Source organism: Rhinichthys klamathensis, unplaced genomic scaffold, assembly GCF_029890125.1.
Source record: "Rhinichthys klamathensis goyatoka isolate OS25496 unplaced genomic scaffold, OSU_Roscu_1.1 h1tg000059l_1, whole genome shotgun sequence".
NCBI classification, from domain to species: domain Eukaryota; kingdom Metazoa; phylum Chordata; class Actinopteri; order Cypriniformes; family Leuciscidae; genus Rhinichthys; species Rhinichthys klamathensis.
Window position 1 is genome coordinate 8,595,772 of NW_026606604.1, and position 19,166 is coordinate 8,614,937.

The following is a 19,166-nucleotide window of genomic DNA, read 5'->3' on the forward strand; positions in this document are numbered from 1 at the left end:
TTCTGGGCTCAGTGAATCAGATCTGCATTACTGCCATAATCTAGCATCTACATCCAAGCCACACCCACACCACCCACACCTCCATCTAAGCCACACCCACACCACCCACACCTCCATCTAAGCCACACCCACATCAGCAGAGTTGCATCAAACTACACTATAACACACCTACACACAACCATTCAAAAATGTATTCTTACTACTGATATTATAGTATAGAGAACCAAAAAGTATTGCATTAAATGTAAAGCTTATTTCATGGTTGATGCTTACGTATGGTTCTGTATTCAGCCAGGAAGCCATTGTCATTGATTATAAAATCAGAGTAGAAGTTGATGAGCATTGGTCCAAATGTGGTGAAGACACCTGGGATAGTATTTCCACAAAGAGTAGCCAATGGAGTGCTACTGTTGGTCGTGCCTCTGTAGATCTTCACACCATCGTAGGTACATGTGGAGTGTGCTAGAGGAGATGGAAAGGCATGATTGTTCAGCTTATGAAACTACTTATCCATTATGTTAAGATGTATGACACTATTTGTGTCTTTTGAAGAAGTGCATACCCTCTAACTGGAAAGTTTTAAAAGTGAGCACAATCACGGTCTGATCTCCAGCATCGATGATGTAATTACAATTGGAGCCTGAAGGGTAGTGGTCTGGGTAGTTTGGAGAAACTACACGACCAGTTGGGGCTGTGAAATTGGCCCCACAACCTAAAAGATGATGTGAAGTAGATACATTACTTGAATTATGGACAGGGGAAGAAAAACTGTAAAGAACAAACCAAGCATATGATACACACTTATGTAGAATGAGGCAGAGAAGCCTTTGCCAGGTGTTTCTGAGGACTGGAAACGAGCCGTAATAACATTTCGGGGTGCAATGACTACAGCAGGGGCTGTAGTTCCACAACCAGTGGCCAAGAGATTCTCATCATTCTGTATGTTGTTAGACCACATCTGTCAGATAAACATAGGCAGAATACAAAAATAAAAAATAAACCACCAGATCCAAATGGCTCTTATGAAATACAAAATCAGAGAAGGTTTCTTATTAAAAGGTTATCTTGTTACCTTGATATAACTGTTTTGACACTGTCCACTTGAGTCTGGGATCTGGAAGTCACTGGCAAAACCCATTTCCAGATGGTTTCCATCATGGGCGATGATGGTCCAGGAACATTCAATATTGGCTGGGAAATTCTGAGGATAATTGGGAGATTTGATGGTGCCTGCATCAGCATGGATGGTTCCTCCACATCCTGAAGAAGAGAAAGAAATTTCAGGATAAAATGTAACACGTCTACAGAAAGTACACACGGTATATCTTTTTGTACTATATACCTGATGAGTCTGTTGACCAGGTGGCAGTAAATCCTCCCTTGGACACTGTATGATCAGCAAGGAACACCACAACTAATTTGTTGGAGCCTGATTGGATAGTTCCTGGAGAGTTGTGGCCACAGTATTGACCAATAATGGGGGATCCTGAAGATGCTCCATTGAAGATTGTTACTGAGTCCCAGGTGCACTGGCTATGCTCCTCCACTTCAAAGTATGCAAAAGTAAGCTAGACAAGAATATATGGAAATTATGTTATATGAATGAGGAATTCCAGTGTTAGGGTTTAAAGAAAAGAAAAAAAAGACCCAAGAAGCAATTGTGCCTTACAATGATAGTGTGGCCCACTGGAGCCTCGAGAAGCCAAGTACAGCGGCTCGGGCTGGGGTAGTTGTTGGGATATCCAGGGCTAGAGATGACACCTCCCTCTCCACTTTGTGACCCTCCACATTCTGAGAAAAGTCAAAGTCAGCTGAGCTTAAGCAGAATTTTAAAGAGTCGAGATCCATCTGTTTAAGTGCCACTGATTAGTGGATGATACCTGAAAAGTAATACGTGGCTTTGAAGCCCAGATCACCCACAGCTTCATCCGACAGGAAGTGAACCCAGAGTTCAGGGGTGGACACTACAATGGGGACTGTAGGAGGGGACTGACCACATAAACGAGTCAAAAGCTCTCCATTTGCACCTCCTACATTAGAGGAACAGACAAAACATGGCATACATGTTTGCTTATCAGCAGCAGCTTACAGAGTCAAACTACTGTAAATGGAAAATTGGACATTGTATAGAGTGTTGTGTCTCTTTTTGTGTATTTGGAAAATCTTACCCAATCTGAACTCCAAGTAGTCCCACTCACAGGTTTGGTGATGCTCTAGATGGAGCTCGTCTATAATAACCACAATGGAGGAATTCATATGATGCGGGTTCTGGATCAGCCATTCACAGTTCAGGTCGTTGCTGTAGTTTCCATTGCCAAAGTCAGGTGAGGTGAAGTTTCCAGGCTCAGTGAGTATCCCACCACACACTACCAAAAGGGCAAATATACACCAATCAAATCAGGTCCCCAAAAAAAAATAATAATAATAATTCAGTTCTTCTCTCTCACCTGCTGCCTCCTCTGAGGAGTAATCTGCTGTGAATCCACCATTAGATACAGATGAATCAGTGCTGAAAATTACAGTCATGGTATTCCCAGAAGATTTCAGCTGGGTACCAGCTGGGACTGTACCACATAAACGACCCAAATGTGGGGCACTGGGTGTCAGACCATTTAGGACCTATCAACCCAAGAGTCAAAACAGCATGTTACAGCACTGAAATGAACAATATTCAGAGAAAGCAATATATGGTATGAATGACTAATTAAAAAACAATGTGCATAAACTCCACTGTGTCATTTTGCATGATCCAACTTTGGCACCTCTAAAACATACACATTGCCTCACCTCCACAAAGTCAAACAAACAGGTCCCATGGTCCTCCAGCCTCAGGTCATTGATTGTAAGAGTGACCCTACGACCTTGAGGAACAGTGATTCTCCAGCGGCAAATTCGGCTGTGGGGGTACAGATTGGGATAGTTGGGAGATGATATGGTCCCAAATGGTGCGTTCAGATCCCCTCCACACTCTACAAGAGAAACAATGTCACCAGTTACCCATGTAACTGCTCCATAACATCCAAAACAACTTATTTAACAATTTTGCAAGCACAATTCCTCTGGTGCAAAATAAGGGTTAAGTGTCTTGCTCAAAGTCACGTTTTTTTTCATATATTTCACCTTCTAGGGATTGAACCAGCAACATTTCGGTAACCAGTCCTGATCTTCAACCACTAAACTATATGACCCTAACCAGAAACTGTAAGGATTTAAACACACTTGCCTTCAACACTGGCTTCAAACGATAAACTAAACCCTGCAGCATTCCCACTGCCATCACTGACAAACTTTACATAGGTAAAACTGTCTGCAGTATCCAGGGGAGATGGAAGGCTGTTTCCACAGTGTTTCCCCAACAGGTGACCTGTTGAAAAGTAAAAGTAAGATTAATACCCTCAACATTAAAAAAAAAACTCAACTCTCATTTGTGTAAGGAGAACCCAAACCTGAAGCATTGTATTCACGTATTTCCACATAGTCATTGTTACAATTAGAGGAGCTCTGCAGGTCAAGGGCAGTGTAGGTAAGGGTCAGGTAGTGTCCAGTGGGACCTTCCAGGTACCATTCGCAGTTAGCATTGTCTGGATAATTTGAGTCCGGATAACCGGGGCTTCTGATGACACCACTCTGACCGAAGTAGGTACCTCCACATGTAGCTAAGAAGAGAAAGAACACTCTTTGAGTCATTTAAACACTGAGATCAGAAAAATGGTTGGAATGTTATGGGGATTCAGAATGGATTACCAATGGAGTACTTGGCTTTGAAACCGATATGTGTGACGCTGCCATCAGTTCGGAATCGTATATACATGGTAGTGCCAGATGAATGCTGTGTAGATGGGCGGGTGTTGCCACAAAGTCTGCCCATCAAAGCAGCGTCTGATGTGGGACCATCACGGACCTCAATGTAGTCATACAAACATCTAGGAGAGAAGATTGTCACTTCATATGGTTAAATGGTTATATGTACCAAAAATGTGATTGTTCAAAACATATGAAACATACCCTGTATGAGACTCAATGTAGAAATTATCCTCAAAGTCGAGTTGTACAGCCTCCCCATTGGGAACAGTGATTATCCACACACAGTCAATATTTGTGGGGTAGTTTGATGGATAGTTAGGAGACGTGATGTATCCTGGTGGATCTCCATCATTAAGCTCAAGCAGACCACCACAAGCTGGAAACAAACAGGATTTACTCTTATTATTATCATACTCTTATTATTATCTCATATCATTTTCATTCATTATCAAATTAATCTAAAATAACTGGTATATTATAGATATAAGCTAATATTAGTATTCACTACTATTATTGATATTAGCTAATATCAGTATTCAGGTTTAGTATTCACCTGAACTGTGGGCCTCGAATATCAATTTAAAGCCATTCCCCTCATTGGAATCATCAGAGACAAAGTGGGCATATAGGCCATTGTCTGTGGTCTGAAATGTGGATGGAGCATTGGACCCACAGAGACGCCCTGATAGAGTCGGTGAGTTGCCATCGGGTCCATTCCGTAACTAATACAAAATAATCAAACTATTTAAACTTGGCCCTTTAAACACAAAAAGGACTCTTTGTATAATGTACTGGTTCTGTTTTGGAAAAGTGCCCAGATTACACCTTCTCCTATAGTCACTCACCTCCAAGTAGTCACCTGTGCTGCACTGATTACCATAACCCTGTATTTGGAAGGGACTTTGGAAAGTTACAGACACTCTAAACCCTGGGGTGACCATAATTTGCCAGTTGCAATTCAGGTTGGGCTTGTAGTTCTGTGGATACTGAGGAGAACTTAGAACTCCTCTGTCTGTATGGAGGAAACCACCACAACCTGACGGAGAAGGCAAGAGAGAAATAGCTCAATGTACAACAAAATGTATTATACACATCCAACATATTTTGATTTTGTTAATGGACTTGCTGCTCACCTCTGGAAAAAGTTGCATTGAACCCCCTGCCATTAATGCTGCCGTCAGAGCTGAATCGCAGGAACATGGCATCACCAGTAGAATGCAAAGAGCCAGGCAGTTGTCGCCCACAAACCCTTGCAATCAGTGGAGACAAGTTGGTGTCACCTTAGGAGAAAAACATACCTTTGATTCAGTATTGAAAGTCAGCTTCAAGTTGAGATTTATGTTGAAGTGACAAAAGCATTACCATCTCTGATGACCAGACTGTCATGGAGACATGAAAGCTCATCTTCCATGTCCAGAAAGAGCAGATTGAACTCAATGATAGAGCTGGGAGACCGGATTACCCATGAACACTCAAGGTTATGCTGATACAGCTCGGGCCAACCAGGAGAGAATAAGAACTTGGGAGTGTCTCCTGTCATCAATGTTCCTCCACATGCTCCTGAAAAGACAAAAAAAGTGACCAATTGTGAATAGAGATCATATAGTAAGGTTTTTACTCAATTTGAGCAAGATCTGAGAGGAAGAATCCTTGGGGAACTAACCTGGTTCTATAGTCGGCAAGGGACCAGAGCCCTGAACGGCCATCCACTCGATGAGGAAGCCTTTCCCTCCAATCACAGTATCAGATTTAAACTCAAGAGTTATAGTGCTGCCTGAACTTCTTACTGGGTTGGGCCGAGTCAGACCACAGAACTCACCCAGAAGTAAAGCACTGGTGCTCGGACCATCATATATCTAGGGAAAGGAAAACATCCACTTCAACTTAATCTACATCATATACCTGCATACACTTATTTTCTATTAAATCATTATAGTATTTAATGACTATATTTTAGATAAGAGTGCAGACCTTGAGCTTGTCATAATTGCAATTGAACAAGTCCTCAATGTCGATGTCCAGGAAGTGTATCTCTACGTGAGATTCTGAATTCACTGTGATGGTCCAGCGGTAATCTGCGTTGTTTGGGTAGGTGCGTGGGTAAAGAGGGGAGGCTATCTGTCCTGAACTGCCTGTGATCTCATTCCCATACACTGAGAAAGCAGAAAAAGAGTACGGATATTCATTTAGATTCATTCTAACTTCAGAAGATTTTAACCAGCAAGACTTCCTTGTACAACCAGAGCAAAGGTGTTTGCTCAACAGAATGACTATTTAGCTCCAACAAACCAGCATTAACCAACTTAACCCCCTTTATCAGCATGAAAATTCTGGATAGTGTTAGCTGGTCTTTTCAGTAGGGTCCACATCAATCGCCCTGACTTACAGTGAGAGAATACTGCTCTGAATCCAGATCCGCTGACTGAGGAGTCAGAGATAAACTTAATCCAGAGAATGTGGCCCGTTATAGAGGTGTAGTTGGAAGGAAGAGAGTCACCACAGAAACGATCAACCAGAGTGCCATTGGAGTGTCCTTCACGAATCTCCAGGTAGTCATTACTGCAATCTGAACTTTGTTGCAGCTGAAACGTTCTGCATCACAAAAAGTACAGTTGTTTGTTTTGATGAATCCATTACATTTGTGAGATCCATGTAACATCCTGATTTGCTTACATGAAGGACAGTTGTAGACGATTCCCAGGGGAACTGGTGATGGTCCACACACACTCCACATTAGGTGGGTATACATCAGGATAGTTTGGACTGTTAAAAGCACCTGACTCCATATACAGATGTCCACCACAGCCTGGAAAAACAGGTAACAGACTAGTGTTAAATTGCAGCCTAAGTTCATAGTTCAAAAATTCATATGTATTTTGAACTAAATACTGAAATCTAACCTGAGGTTGAGGCCATGTAGGTTGCTCTAAAACCTTTCTTTCCAACTGAAGCATCTGAGACGAAGTTTACCACAAGGGCATTGCTGAATGAAGTGACTGGGTGTGGCAACTCATTCCCACAGTAACGACCTGGAAAAAAAGTTACTAGTTACCACTAACTATTATTGCATGAGTAGTATTTGAAGCATTTAAACCTTTTAAACATTTGCGTGTCCCTAACCAAGCATAATGCAATAAAGTGTCAAGCTATAAAAGCCATTTCTTTCATAAAAGGTCTCATTTATAATATCTAATTTGTGTGATAATCCCCTAAGTTAGTCACTGATGGTTCCTTGATGAACAGATGTAGTCTTTACCAACAGATGGGGCTTGATAATTGTCTCCATCCAGGATCTCCACACTATCATGAGAGCAGTCACTGTACAACATTTCTACCTCGAAGTCAGTGAAGGAGAGAGTAACGTGGTTGACTGAAAGAAATATAGGATGGTAGATTTTAGAGAATCTGCTAACATGCATGATCTGCATTAGAGACACAGCCAGGGATGACTTTCACAAATTAAAGTTAGGTACACAAGGTCTGGGCTTTGACTTTGAGGGCATGGATAACTTACATGGCTCCTGTGCCCGTATGATCCAACTACAGTTCTGATTAGGTGGGTAAAAGTATGGATAGCGAGGAGATGCAATCTCCCCTCCCACATCATCAGCTATTATATTGGATCCACATGCTAGAAATCATAAGAGTAATCAATTAAGCTTAACAATGAAACAAAACCATGACAAAATCATTTGGGCTCATGAACGAAGATGGGACTCACCTTCTGAGAACTGGGCACTGAAGCCTTTACGGTTCTGACTGTGATCTGACCTGAAGCGAACATAGATGACGTTCGTTGAGGATGTAAGGGGAGAAGGCCTGGATACTCCACAGACTTTACCCAGGAGTGGAGATGACTCATGTGGACCATCATGGATCTAGAGAGATGAACATGATTTTCTGTGATTCACTGGTCTGTAACATCAAGAAATCACAAATGCTGGGCATGAAATGGATCACACGCCGACAGAAAGGTCAGTTACTCACAACCACGTAGTCAAAAGCACATGAGCTCTGATTTTCTAGATCCAGATCAGTGAAGTTGAAGAAGACCCGATGCCCTACATCCACTGTGATGACCCAGGAGCAGTCCACATTGTCAGGATAGTTGTTGGGATACTGCGGAGAGTGGATCTCTCCACTGGGGGCTGTGACAATCCCTCCACATCCTGCATTTTCAAAGGGAAGATTTTAAGAAGTTCATTAGCAGGAAACTCAAATAATATAATTGATTAGTATTCAACTACAGATACAAGAATTCTGTAACAGACCGATAACTAACCTCCTGGGACCTCTACCCATGTTGCGTTGAATCCTCTGCCACTCACGTATGCATCAGATGTGAATCGGACGGTGACCGCATTACCTGTACTGGCCACCTGTAGGGGGTTATTGGGAGGGCGTGTGGTGCAAAGCTGGGCCAATCGTGGGGCGGAGAGGTCAGGCCCTCCATACACCTGATAAAGGTCAAAGGTGAGGGGATACTTACAGACTGGTCATTTTCAAGACAAAGGTCATTTAAAAATATCTAAATGCCACTGCATAAGATAGCAAAATACCAAACCAAGTGGGTTCAAAAATCAAATGATACTTGAGCTTTCCTTAGACCCTTTTATCAAACTTGACTGTTCTTTGATTTTTTTTCACCAACTTGACCCAGAATTGTATGTAATTCAATTATTATTTGGCTATGGACATTTTTCACTTACTTTCTAACTACTAACTACCAGAAAGTGTCAAAATATCAAATTGGATCAAAGTTTTGAACAGTATCATATATCAATTATTTTATATTGTAAAATGTTTGCATGACAATTGTTTTCTACCCTATCCTTTTAAGACAGTCATACTTACATTTCTAACTGCTGCTTAAATGTTTAAATATTGATGAAAATTGCATTTGCAGACACCATCAGATATTTAAAAAAAAGTTTGTGATGACCAGTGATGTAATGAACTATAGGCCACTAAGAATCACTGCCTAAAACAATGTCTGGTTTTTAACAGGCATCTGTGTGTGTGTGTGTGTGTGTGTGTGTGTGTGTGTGCGTGTGTGTGTGTGTGTGTGTGTGTGTGTGTGTGTGTGTGTGTGTGTGTGTGTGTGTGAGACTGTCCCTAAGCCCTCTCTCTAAGCTCTGATTTCCAGTTAATTTCTGCCCTGTTGGCTCTATTCAGTGCTACAGTGGAGGTCAGCATTCCACAGGTCTACGCTACAAAACATACAGTACACCCACAGAGCCCAGCAGATGCCGACGGGGCATGAGCAGGCACACACCCACATAAACACACACACTTGAATTTTGATAATGAACAAGTGAGCCATTTTGACTGCAGGGGACATAATAACCTAATACGCATCACCTAATATTTAAATATAATAATAATTCAGAAAGTAAATTAAAAATCACTTTTAAATACTTTAATACTTAAAATACTTTAGCATACTACTTACAGGGCAGTATATACTGTGCACTGTCAATTGCTTTTTTATGCAGTATCTATCTATGAGCACAGCAGTATCTTACACTACACTGAATTTTAGATACTTGATATTGATTTCAGTTTTTCATCAAACTGGAAACTAAAGGTAGCTGAGTGTACTGCTTTGTGGGATACAGTATATCATTAAGTGCGCTCAGTGTAAATGTTCAATGTGTTCAATGCACATCCTCGGGTTTTTTTTTTTTTGCATACCTCCAGCTTGTCAAAATTGCAGTCAGGATGATACTCCACGTCAAACTCAAGGATGGTGATGGAGATGCTACTACCAGGGCTGGTATGGATGTGCCAGATGCATTCACGGTTTTCTGGGTATTTGTCAGGATAGCCTGGGCTGTTGAAGGCACCAGCAGGCCCGAAGAGTTCTCCACCACAACCTGCAGGGGGTGACAGTGAGGTACTTTGACTTTTTCTTTCCCTGTTTTGGATCAGGGATACACATTAAAGTTCAATGTTTGCAAAACAGAACATGTAACACAACCTTTTGTATAAATTGCAATCCCAATAGAAGGCAACCAAAGAGCAAATTAGGTTTAATTTTTTTTAACATGTATCATGGTTATAATCACCTTACCCTAGTATTTCCTTCTGATATCACAACAGTATATTTTCTAAGTGAAGTCTGGCAGTGTCTGCACTACTATGCAACTTGTTTAGTTTTATGACACTCTGTAAATGTGTTCTGAGATGCTGAAGACAGAAGACAGACAGTTGCATTACAGTGTCCAGACAGGAAAAATGTCTCACATCAAGCTTATCAGAGGAAATATGAAACCATATTGACCCTCACCGCAAGCAAAGCAGTAGCAACAAGACTAAAATGCGGTCAGTGTAATGTGATATTCACCGAAGATCGGTCAGAACGGTTTCATTTTCTCCACCCCCCGCTGTCTTAATCAATAAGATCAATCTCAACAGCGTCCACAGGTCTGTGAGAGGACAAAGGAAGGGTGGAGTTACTTTTTACATTTTCAAAACGGATCAATTGGCTTGTGGGTCATTAAATACTTTAATGTGGGTCATTAAATAGAGGAATTTCCACAGCACTGGCATGATTTATCCATTAAATTACTTTCTCTTATGATAGGGATGTTTTTTTGTATCTGTTTTTACTCTTCGTTTGTCATTTTGCTCTCCCTCAGGAAGGTTTTTACAGCTGCAGAACAGTGCTGTGCACATTACAGTGTTATTACATTACATTCTCTACACATTGTGTCCATGGAAACCAAGATCATTTCCTTCCAAATAATGACATCATCACACAGACAGGGGTGCATAAATGATTAAAAAGTTCCATATGTGTCTCACTCTGATCCTGCTCTGACAGCAAAAATAACAGTCCACACCCTTCAGCCATGTGACTCGAAGTCCCACAAGCACAAAGACAGAGACACATACATGGCTACACACAAATATACATCTCAGAAATGTATGTCTTGGTCATTTTTTGGTGATATACGATTAGGATATGGATTAAATTAAAGGTTTGAGATTAAACTATTGTGTATGATTAATTTGTGTTGACTTTAAGTGTGACATAGCCAGAGCTAAACAGGGTCATCTCCCAAAACAGAGAGATCTGCCCTCTCTAGAAAAGCTTGTAGCCTTTTTTTTCCACACTGTCATTCTGGAAAAGATTTTTACAGGATATAAACTAATACATGTGCATAAAATCCACTCCAAATCCTGAAATTCTACAGCATCAGCAGTGGCTACACTAAATCTTTCCTTCCTTTCTTTGCTGGATTCATTCATCGCTGGTAATCAGCTGCTGGCCAATCAGAGTGAAGCCTTCCTAAGTGATGTCACTCGTTTGCCCATTAGGACTGCTATTTTTCCTTACAGATTCAGTGTCATCATCACTCAAGAGACTACAGGTCGCTGACCCCTGGCTGCCCAACAGCGACTCCGCATATGTTATTTCCTTCTATTCTGAGAACCTCATCCACTGTCATACACGTCTAGATGTTTCACACAATGCTTTGAGGCTGACACAGGTAATGAATGTGGTACTTTTTATGAATGCAGACTTAAAGAACAAATGGCACAAATCCCATGAAGGTGAACCACTATTTTGTACTCTATTCAAGAAAAGCACCCAATCAGCTTTGTATTGGATCTTACCATTCTGGTACCAGTCCATTTGGAAGCCTCTGTATGAAACTGAATTGTCGGACCGGAACACAATGTGAAGGCTGGTACCGGTGGTGGTATTGGCTGGAGGAGGTGTGTTCCCACAGAATGTACCAATCAGAGGAGACTGTTCGTTTGGACCATCATATAGCTAGACAAGAACAGGAATAGAGATTATTTATACAATAATATCTAGTCTTTACAGTAAAATCCTTTTAATTTTCATATTATACATACTTCATCCATCCATCCATTCATTCATTCATCCATCCATCCATCCATCCATCCATCCATCCATCCATCCATCCATCCATCCATCCATCCATCCATCCATCCATCCATCCATCCATCCATCCATCCATCCAGATATATACACACACACACACACATATACTGTATATATTGTGTGTGTGTGTGTGTGTGTGTGTGTGTGTGAGAGAGTGTGTGTGTGCGTGTGTGTGTGTGTGTGTGTGTGTGTGTCATTCTTTTTGTATCGGGCTTATTTTGGAATTTATATTTGGAAATAACACACATATGTATTTAGTAGTGACCTTTCACAAGAAATGCAACCAATAACTAACCATCAGTAATTCAGACCATCTGTTCTACTGCCTCCGGAACAAAAGTGTGCTGAGCTATTGTTGGCTTGCACACAAAATTTCACATTCCATAAAGTAGCCATCATCACATTTCAAAATATCCAACACAACTGTAAAAGGATGAAAGCCCATCTATGGAATGAGGTTTATGAAAACAGAGTGTAGGCTCTGAGCTCAGAAAATAACTCTCAACATCTCAACAAAAGTCCCCATGATGTCATCACTGTTTAGATTGCCATGGCGATGAGTGAACTAAGAGGAACTCAAAGGCCCATTGTACATTTGCAAAGGCTCTGCCAGTAAATCAGTGTAGTGTAATTGAATGGCAAACTGTCCAACAAGAATTAGACTACTTGACCCCATTCGCAGAGAAATAATAAGATAATACAAGCTTGAAAAGACATGTAGACTATCCTAGAGTCAGAAAAACAAACTCAGTCTCCCGAAAAGAGATCTCTTAAAGTCACCATAAAATCTAAATCGACAATTCTTATTTTTTTATGGAAATATTGCAGTCGCTTATGATGGCAAATGATGATTCAACCAATTCTCGATGTACAAAATCAACATTCCTACATTCTTTCTTTTTCGGATGTACGTCACAATAGTGAAGAAAGGACTTCAGTTCCATGCAGACTTTAAGGACAACAAGAACCAGCATTCACAACCGATTTCATTTACACAAAGTCACATATTTCAAAGCAAAACAAGATTGACTTTTTCTTGCATTTTGCAAGATTGATTCTATGCATCAGGAATTGATTGGATCATGAGTAGTGAGCGTTTCATATCAAAATAGAGCCGGACAAGGCCGAAGGTCAAATTCACCATCTAAAGCATCTCAACGCATCCTTTTCTTTATCAAATCTATCATTTTAGAAAAGAATCAGCCTGAAAACGATGCCTAAATAACTATTTGGTTATTGGTTTTGGTCCTTCAGAGGCAGAGCAAGTTATTCATTTATTTTGATGATAGATTACAAAGATAAACTTTTTGTTTTAATTTAGAATAACATTCCCTGATTAATCATTCTAAATAAAATCAGAAAGTCTACTAAGAAAGTCAGTAAAGTCCATTTTGATTTCAAGTTGACTTTAAGTATCAATATTGAGTACCTGTATATTTTAAGATGTGGCCTAACCATGAACTGTGTTTTTAGGCTTGATAAAGCATGTGCTGACCTTCACATAGTCATAGGAACATCCGAAGCTTTGTTCCACCTCAAAGACTATAAAAGTGTAGTTGATGTTGTTGCCCATGGAGGCCTGGATGGTCCAGCTGCAGTCGGCACGAGATGGGTAGTTATTGGGGAAGTTCACACTCTCAATCCTTCCCCGGCTCCGATTGGCAATCAGCACACCCTGGCAAACTACAGGAGAAAAGCCAGTCCTGATGAACATCATATTAATAACATGAGACGGGAATAATTATTTAATATCAAGAACTCGGAGAATATTTTAAACACCAGTGGCATCTTGCCATAAGGGCTAGAGCTGGATTTGACCCTGCAGTAAAGTTTTAGTGTCTGGGAAACACAGTGGCATGTGACCACTGACAGCCTAAGAAAAGGCAAACGACTAAGAAAATGCACAAAAGAAGATAAATAGCGCTTCACTGAGTTCTAAACTGTGACATTTCACCTCCACAAACATAATTAAAACAAGACAAAAAAGCAGAGATCCAAAAAGAGTCAGTGTCCTCTGGGTGAACTTATCCGCCAAGTACAAACACAGGAGCACTGAAGTGCATTATTCATGGATTTAAAACCAAAACCGAAGCACTGCAGTAATCTTTATTTATTCATTTACAAAAAAAGTACCATGTTATTCCTACGTTTTTGGGAATGCACCATAGTAATACCAAGGTATTCGAAGTATCATTTAAATATCATGGAATCCATTGTAAAAATTATATTCTCTTTCAGTTTGTTTGTCTTGTTTACCCTCAAATCTACCCAGACCTTAATATGTGGCCCTGGTAGTAGATGATCAACAAGATTCACTTCACCTGTGACTAGTTATAATAAAGTTTTCATAAACTTTTGGCTCATCAGTGTTTGTTCCAAAGTATAAATACATAAAAAAATTCCACTCATACCATCTCTGTACCATGGTACTGCCACAATACTTCTTTTGAAAGAGCTTTGTAAGAGACTTTTGTAACAACGTCAGGCCGTTGCTTGGGTGTTCGGGTGTCACTCACTGGTTTGGTAGTTAGCCAGAAATCCTCCAGTGTGGATGATGCTGTCTGTACGTAGTTTCACATACATGTTCTCTATGGAGGAATTGATGGGAGGTGGAATCTGATTTCCACACAGCTTGGCAAGCTGAACAGCATTGGTGCTGTCTCCATCATACACCTGGTAAAACATATACACATCAGAGACGGATTTAAACTTAATATCTTTTATAGAGAACTCTACAACTGTGTAGTAAATTGTCTAATTCTTTGTTCTCTAACCGCTAAGTAGTCGTAGAAGCAGTCGATAGAGTTCTCCAGGTGAAAGTCTCCAAAGCTGAGCATGACCCTGCTTCCAGCACTGGTTTTGATGTGCCAGTAGCATTCAGCGTTGGCGTGATAGGGTAGGGGGTAGTTGGGGGAGGTGAAACCTCCGACGCTTGTGGTCAATGTCCCGCCACAACCTACAACAGAGATGGCATAATATAGTCCACTGACCATCTGGTGCATATTGCATATATCCAGGAAACAAAATTGTGTGTACCAGGTAAGCAGATTGATATTAGCGCTAAATATTGTAAAGATATTCAGATTTTTTTTTTTTACTTCAAGACTACCAGTACTTATACTTTTTGGAACAGTGTTGTTATTGGCATTGGCATTAAAATGTTTTATGTTTTCAATTGAAAACGCTATCGTGTAAACGGCACCTAGAAATAATAATAAAAATCTTTATTGAAATAAAGCTGAAATAAAATATAAATATTACATGAAAAACTAAAAAACAAGCGAAAACTAGAAATGTTGCTTTGGCAACTTAAAAGTTTAAAAAAGTTACTAAAATTACTAAAACTAAAAGACTAAAAACTAAAAGACTTAAAAACTATTATAAATATAATATAATATTATAAATATTATTCAATATTAAATATTCTAAAGGACAAAAAAAGCCAAATAGAAATATTAAAAAACTAATAAAAATAACAAAAGCACAATAAAATTACTAAAACTATTAAAAATCTTGTTCTTCATTGAAATAAAGCTTAAATAAAATAAAAACATTAGATTAAAATCTTAAAACAAAAATGATAAATGCCTTGGCACTAACTGAAAATAAGTTAAAGTAATAACATTACAAACAAATATTGCATTATAAATATTGTAAAATATTCAATATTATAAATTATTGAAAACAAATAATTACCTGTCTGTGTGCCATCCCAGTGGGCTTTAAACCCCCTATAGGTGAGCGTATGGTCGGATCGGAATTTTAGCCACAGCCTGTTGCTATGGGATACTATTATGGGCGGACCATTTGTTCCACAATAATGACCAATCAGGGGGGATGTTTCATAGCCTCCATCTCTGTAAGAGAAAGAAAAGTGTTTTAGAACCATAAAGTGACCAAATCATTGACCCAAGACACTGGAAGAGTCCCTCACCTGATCTCTAAATAGTCAAAACCGCAGGAACTGAATCCCTCCAGCTCGAAGTCTGAGATGTTAAGCATGATCTGCATGTTGACTTCCACAATGATTCTATAGACACACTCCCGACTGGTGGGGTAATTGTCAGGGTAGTTGGGTGAGCTGAACTCCCCGGTGGGTGTCCTAAACACCTCACTGCAATCTGCATGGGCAAAAACATAGATTTAATCACAATTAAATAAAATATTATACATATGTAGCATATGATATTACAATAAAATATGAAATATATGTAACACTGTGGTCCTGTGGAGCGCAACAATTAAGCTATGTTCACACTGTCAGTCCAAATCTGATTTTTTGTGTATCCAATTGGAATCTGATTTAAATTATTGACTTTCCACACTGTGTATCACAACTGTTCAGATCCGTTTTGTGCATCCCGTGGCGCTCTTTCGTTTTCCGGAATATCTGCATTGGTTTATATGGAAATGGTGTTGCACTGGTAGGCATATGCCAAAAAAAAGATTAGTAAAAATGGCATTTCATGTGACTTTTTGCCATTCAGACTTGCTTAATATGATTCCAATTGCATATGCACAAAAATCTGATTTGGACTGATAGTCTGAACGAGGCTTTAGTCTCTACATGCAGCAGAATCACAATAAAGCTCACTTGAAAAAGGCCATCTAAACCCGAGCTTCCCAATGAGGCCTGAGACAATGAGGTCAAATCCAGTTACTGCAATAAAATTATACCTGTGCTCGCATCGATGGAGACATAGCCGGCAGAAAAGCCTTCCGCAGACAGACTGGAGTCAGAGACCAGCAGGACGGTCATCAGACTATCAGTGCTGGTTAGAGAAGGAGGAACTGACCGCCCACAGAACCTGAGCACAAAATAACCAACATTTTCCAGCATATTCATTTACACATCTTTAATTAAGTGTCCTGAAACGTCACGCTTTTTGGATTCTGACCTGCCTAGAAGAGTGCCAGTCAGCGCTGTGCCATTATCATAGACATCCACATAGTCATATGCGCAGTTAGTGTGATACTCCAGGTTGAAGGTTGTGAATGACAGACGGATGATGTTGCCGGGCGGAACAGAGATGTACCAGGTACAATTGGCTCCATGAGGGTAGTCCGTGGGATGCCCCGGGCTGGTGAATGAACCCGTCGGTTCAGTGAGAGTCTCTCCACAACCTGTAAAAATGATCAATTCATTTCGAAATAGTTCCCATACATTTTTTTTATGGGAATCAAACCCACAACCTTTCGGTTTCCTGTTCTACTGCCAAACATTAGCATAAACACAGGGAACTCAACTCACAGTTGATTAGCATGTTGCTAATCTAACAGCTAAATACAAGCGAGCACAATGAGAGTCAACTCTTTAAATTAGATTGAACCACTTTTCACTACTGAACGAAAAATAAGCATATTTATAATAGAGACATCTGCCATCTTGGATTAAGTTTTTGACTAACTTTTTGACTTCTGGGATTGCCTCCTATGCAAAGGATACATGCCAAAAAAGCATTTCAGAAGGCAGCATAATATTGCCTATACTGTAAAAAAAAAACTAAAATACTGTAACAATGGTACAATAAAAACCTGTTAACTGGTTAACTGCAAGTTACATTACCATATACAGTGAAACATTGTAAAATTGCAATATATGTAAGGTTATTAATTACCATATAATTATTAATTACCATATAATTTATGGAGAAAAACAGTAAAAGGACTCCCTGCATTACCCATCACATACTTTTTTTTTTAAATAGTGTTGTTTCTTCTTATTTTTGTTATTAGTAATGTACATTAAAGTGCTTTGTGTTATATTTTCTATTGCATTTTTTTGTGTAATCTGTGTTACCCTGATAGTCTTTTTGTGTATGACCCTGTGCACCATCTATACTGTAGAGGTATATGAATATTGTCAATGTTTTATGGACAGGCCATTTACGATTAACTCTGATTCATTGTTTGGCTTTCTATTGTTCCACCTGAAACCACCTGATGATTATGTCACTTAAAATATACGGTAAAGAAGTAAAATATACAGGCATCCCGTAATACTGTAAACATTGCCACCACATTGTTTAAGGTGAATTTTGAGATGCCTGCTTAGTCTAGATAGGTTACTCATTAGGTAGTATATACAATATATGTATATTTTTTCAAAAGAACAAAACTATAGTTTACCTTGCTCTGCGGACGCAAACTCAGCAGTGAAACCATGGTTGGAGACACTTGAATCGGTTTTGAATTGGATGAACATGGACTTCTGGGTGGACTCCAGCATGGGAGGCATGTTAATTCCACAATATCGACCAATCAGAGGGGAGCTAGCGCTGGGACCGTCTCTCACCTGAGCGAGCAGAAAGTGAAGTTTCAGAAGAAATGCACAGTGAAATCTGTATTTTGACTGAATAGGATTAGCACAACGCTAACATTGTACCTCCACATAATCGAAGGCACATGAGCTGCTTCCCTCGACGTCAAAGGTGAGGAAGTTGAGAGTGACCACAAAGCCCTCGGGTTGGTTAATGACCCACTCACACACTTTGTTGTGGGGGTATGAGTCAGGGTACATGGGAGTGCGGATCTGACCGGTTCCAGAGAGCGTTCCTCCGCAACCTGGCAAAAACAGTTCAACTCTGAGATCATGTCTATACTGGACGGGGTACATTATTTCTCATACAAATATTTAAATATTTATGACAGTTAAAGCTATAGTAAATACATGTAGTTAATTTTACTCCGTACTAATTACTAATTACACTTTAACATAGACACCATAAAATTGTGGGTTACACTTTATTTTAAGGTGTCCTTGTTACAGTGTAATTATATTTAAGTACTGAGTAATAATAATGAACTACATGTACTTACTATAAGGTTATGGTTAGAATTAGGGTTTGGATTAGGGATAGTTGCATGTAATTATTGCATAATTTATAGTTCTAATTATAGTAACTACATTGTAACAAGTGTAACCAAATTGTTTTAAAATTATTCAATTACATGTCATTGCGCAAGAGAATTCTTAGCGTAATTCAACGTGTACATCTCGAAAGATAATGTTACACACAAATGTACGTCACAATACATGAGAAAAGATTTGTTACTAACTTTAATGGCAAACATTATAAATTGAATATGGGACTGCATGCTTGCAATGTGTTTAGCAAAGCATTCATGTTTGAGTTTGCTTGCATAGAGTATGTTTCTGACCATACTGTTTTTACTCTTTTCCTTAACATTTTAGAAAAATGACATTTGGCATTCAGTGGGCGTCATATGCTTTACATAAAAAGGATGTTTCATTGTCTCACCAATTTCATACATGGCCCTGAAACCAGCACGGGACACAGAGCTGTCAGACTTGAAACGGATCCAGAGTCCATTAGTGGTGGACAACATTGGTGCTGGCAGGGTACTTCCACAGTACTTCCCAATGAGTGGGCCGGTTTCACCCGTCCCGTCTCGAACCTGAGAGATTTGATAGATAAGGAAA

At 39.7% G+C, this 19,166-nt stretch overlaps 1 protein-coding gene across 1 annotated transcript in view; it reads right to left on the bottom strand.

Annotated features, from left to right (window-relative positions):
• Positions 1-19,166, bottom strand: part of cubn (cubilin (intrinsic factor-cobalamin receptor)) — a 35,202-nt gene that overhangs the window by 6,995 nt on the left and 9,041 nt on the right. The window contains exons 17-56 of the mRNA XM_056249253.1: positions 18,985-19,141; positions 18,108-18,286; positions 17,852-18,017; positions 16,621-16,846; positions 16,400-16,530; positions 15,657-15,843; positions 15,419-15,579; positions 14,497-14,678; positions 14,239-14,395; positions 13,218-13,405; positions 11,428-11,587; positions 9,499-9,680; positions 8,087-8,261; positions 7,792-7,973; positions 7,526-7,682; positions 7,319-7,435; positions 7,061-7,174; positions 6,705-6,833; positions 6,478-6,610; positions 6,191-6,396; positions 5,776-5,957; positions 5,468-5,660; positions 5,167-5,364; positions 4,938-5,084; positions 4,650-4,840; positions 4,358-4,526; positions 4,006-4,180; positions 3,745-3,923; positions 3,447-3,656; positions 3,224-3,364; positions 2,788-2,969; positions 2,448-2,619; positions 2,169-2,366; positions 1,881-2,030; positions 1,670-1,791; positions 1,343-1,568; positions 1,073-1,260; positions 802-958; positions 563-712; positions 274-462 (exon numbers count right to left, since the gene is read on the bottom strand). Of these exons, the coding sequence (XP_056105228.1) occupies positions 274-462; positions 563-712; positions 802-958; positions 1,073-1,260; positions 1,343-1,568; positions 1,670-1,791; positions 1,881-2,030; positions 2,169-2,366; positions 2,448-2,619; positions 2,788-2,969; positions 3,224-3,364; positions 3,447-3,656; positions 3,745-3,923; positions 4,006-4,180; positions 4,358-4,526; positions 4,650-4,840; positions 4,938-5,084; positions 5,167-5,364; positions 5,468-5,660; positions 5,776-5,957; positions 6,191-6,396; positions 6,478-6,610; positions 6,705-6,833; positions 7,061-7,174; positions 7,319-7,435; positions 7,526-7,682; positions 7,792-7,973; positions 8,087-8,261; positions 9,499-9,680; positions 11,428-11,587; positions 13,218-13,405; positions 14,239-14,395; positions 14,497-14,678; positions 15,419-15,579; positions 15,657-15,843; positions 16,400-16,530; positions 16,621-16,846; positions 17,852-18,017; positions 18,108-18,286; positions 18,985-19,141 (6,808 nt within the window). The remainder of the gene's footprint in view (positions 1-273; positions 463-562; positions 713-801; positions 959-1,072; positions 1,261-1,342; positions 1,569-1,669; positions 1,792-1,880; positions 2,031-2,168; positions 2,367-2,447; positions 2,620-2,787; positions 2,970-3,223; positions 3,365-3,446; positions 3,657-3,744; positions 3,924-4,005; positions 4,181-4,357; positions 4,527-4,649; positions 4,841-4,937; positions 5,085-5,166; positions 5,365-5,467; positions 5,661-5,775; positions 5,958-6,190; positions 6,397-6,477; positions 6,611-6,704; positions 6,834-7,060; positions 7,175-7,318; positions 7,436-7,525; positions 7,683-7,791; positions 7,974-8,086; positions 8,262-9,498; positions 9,681-11,427; positions 11,588-13,217; positions 13,406-14,238; positions 14,396-14,496; positions 14,679-15,418; positions 15,580-15,656; positions 15,844-16,399; positions 16,531-16,620; positions 16,847-17,851; positions 18,018-18,107; positions 18,287-18,984; positions 19,142-19,166) is intronic.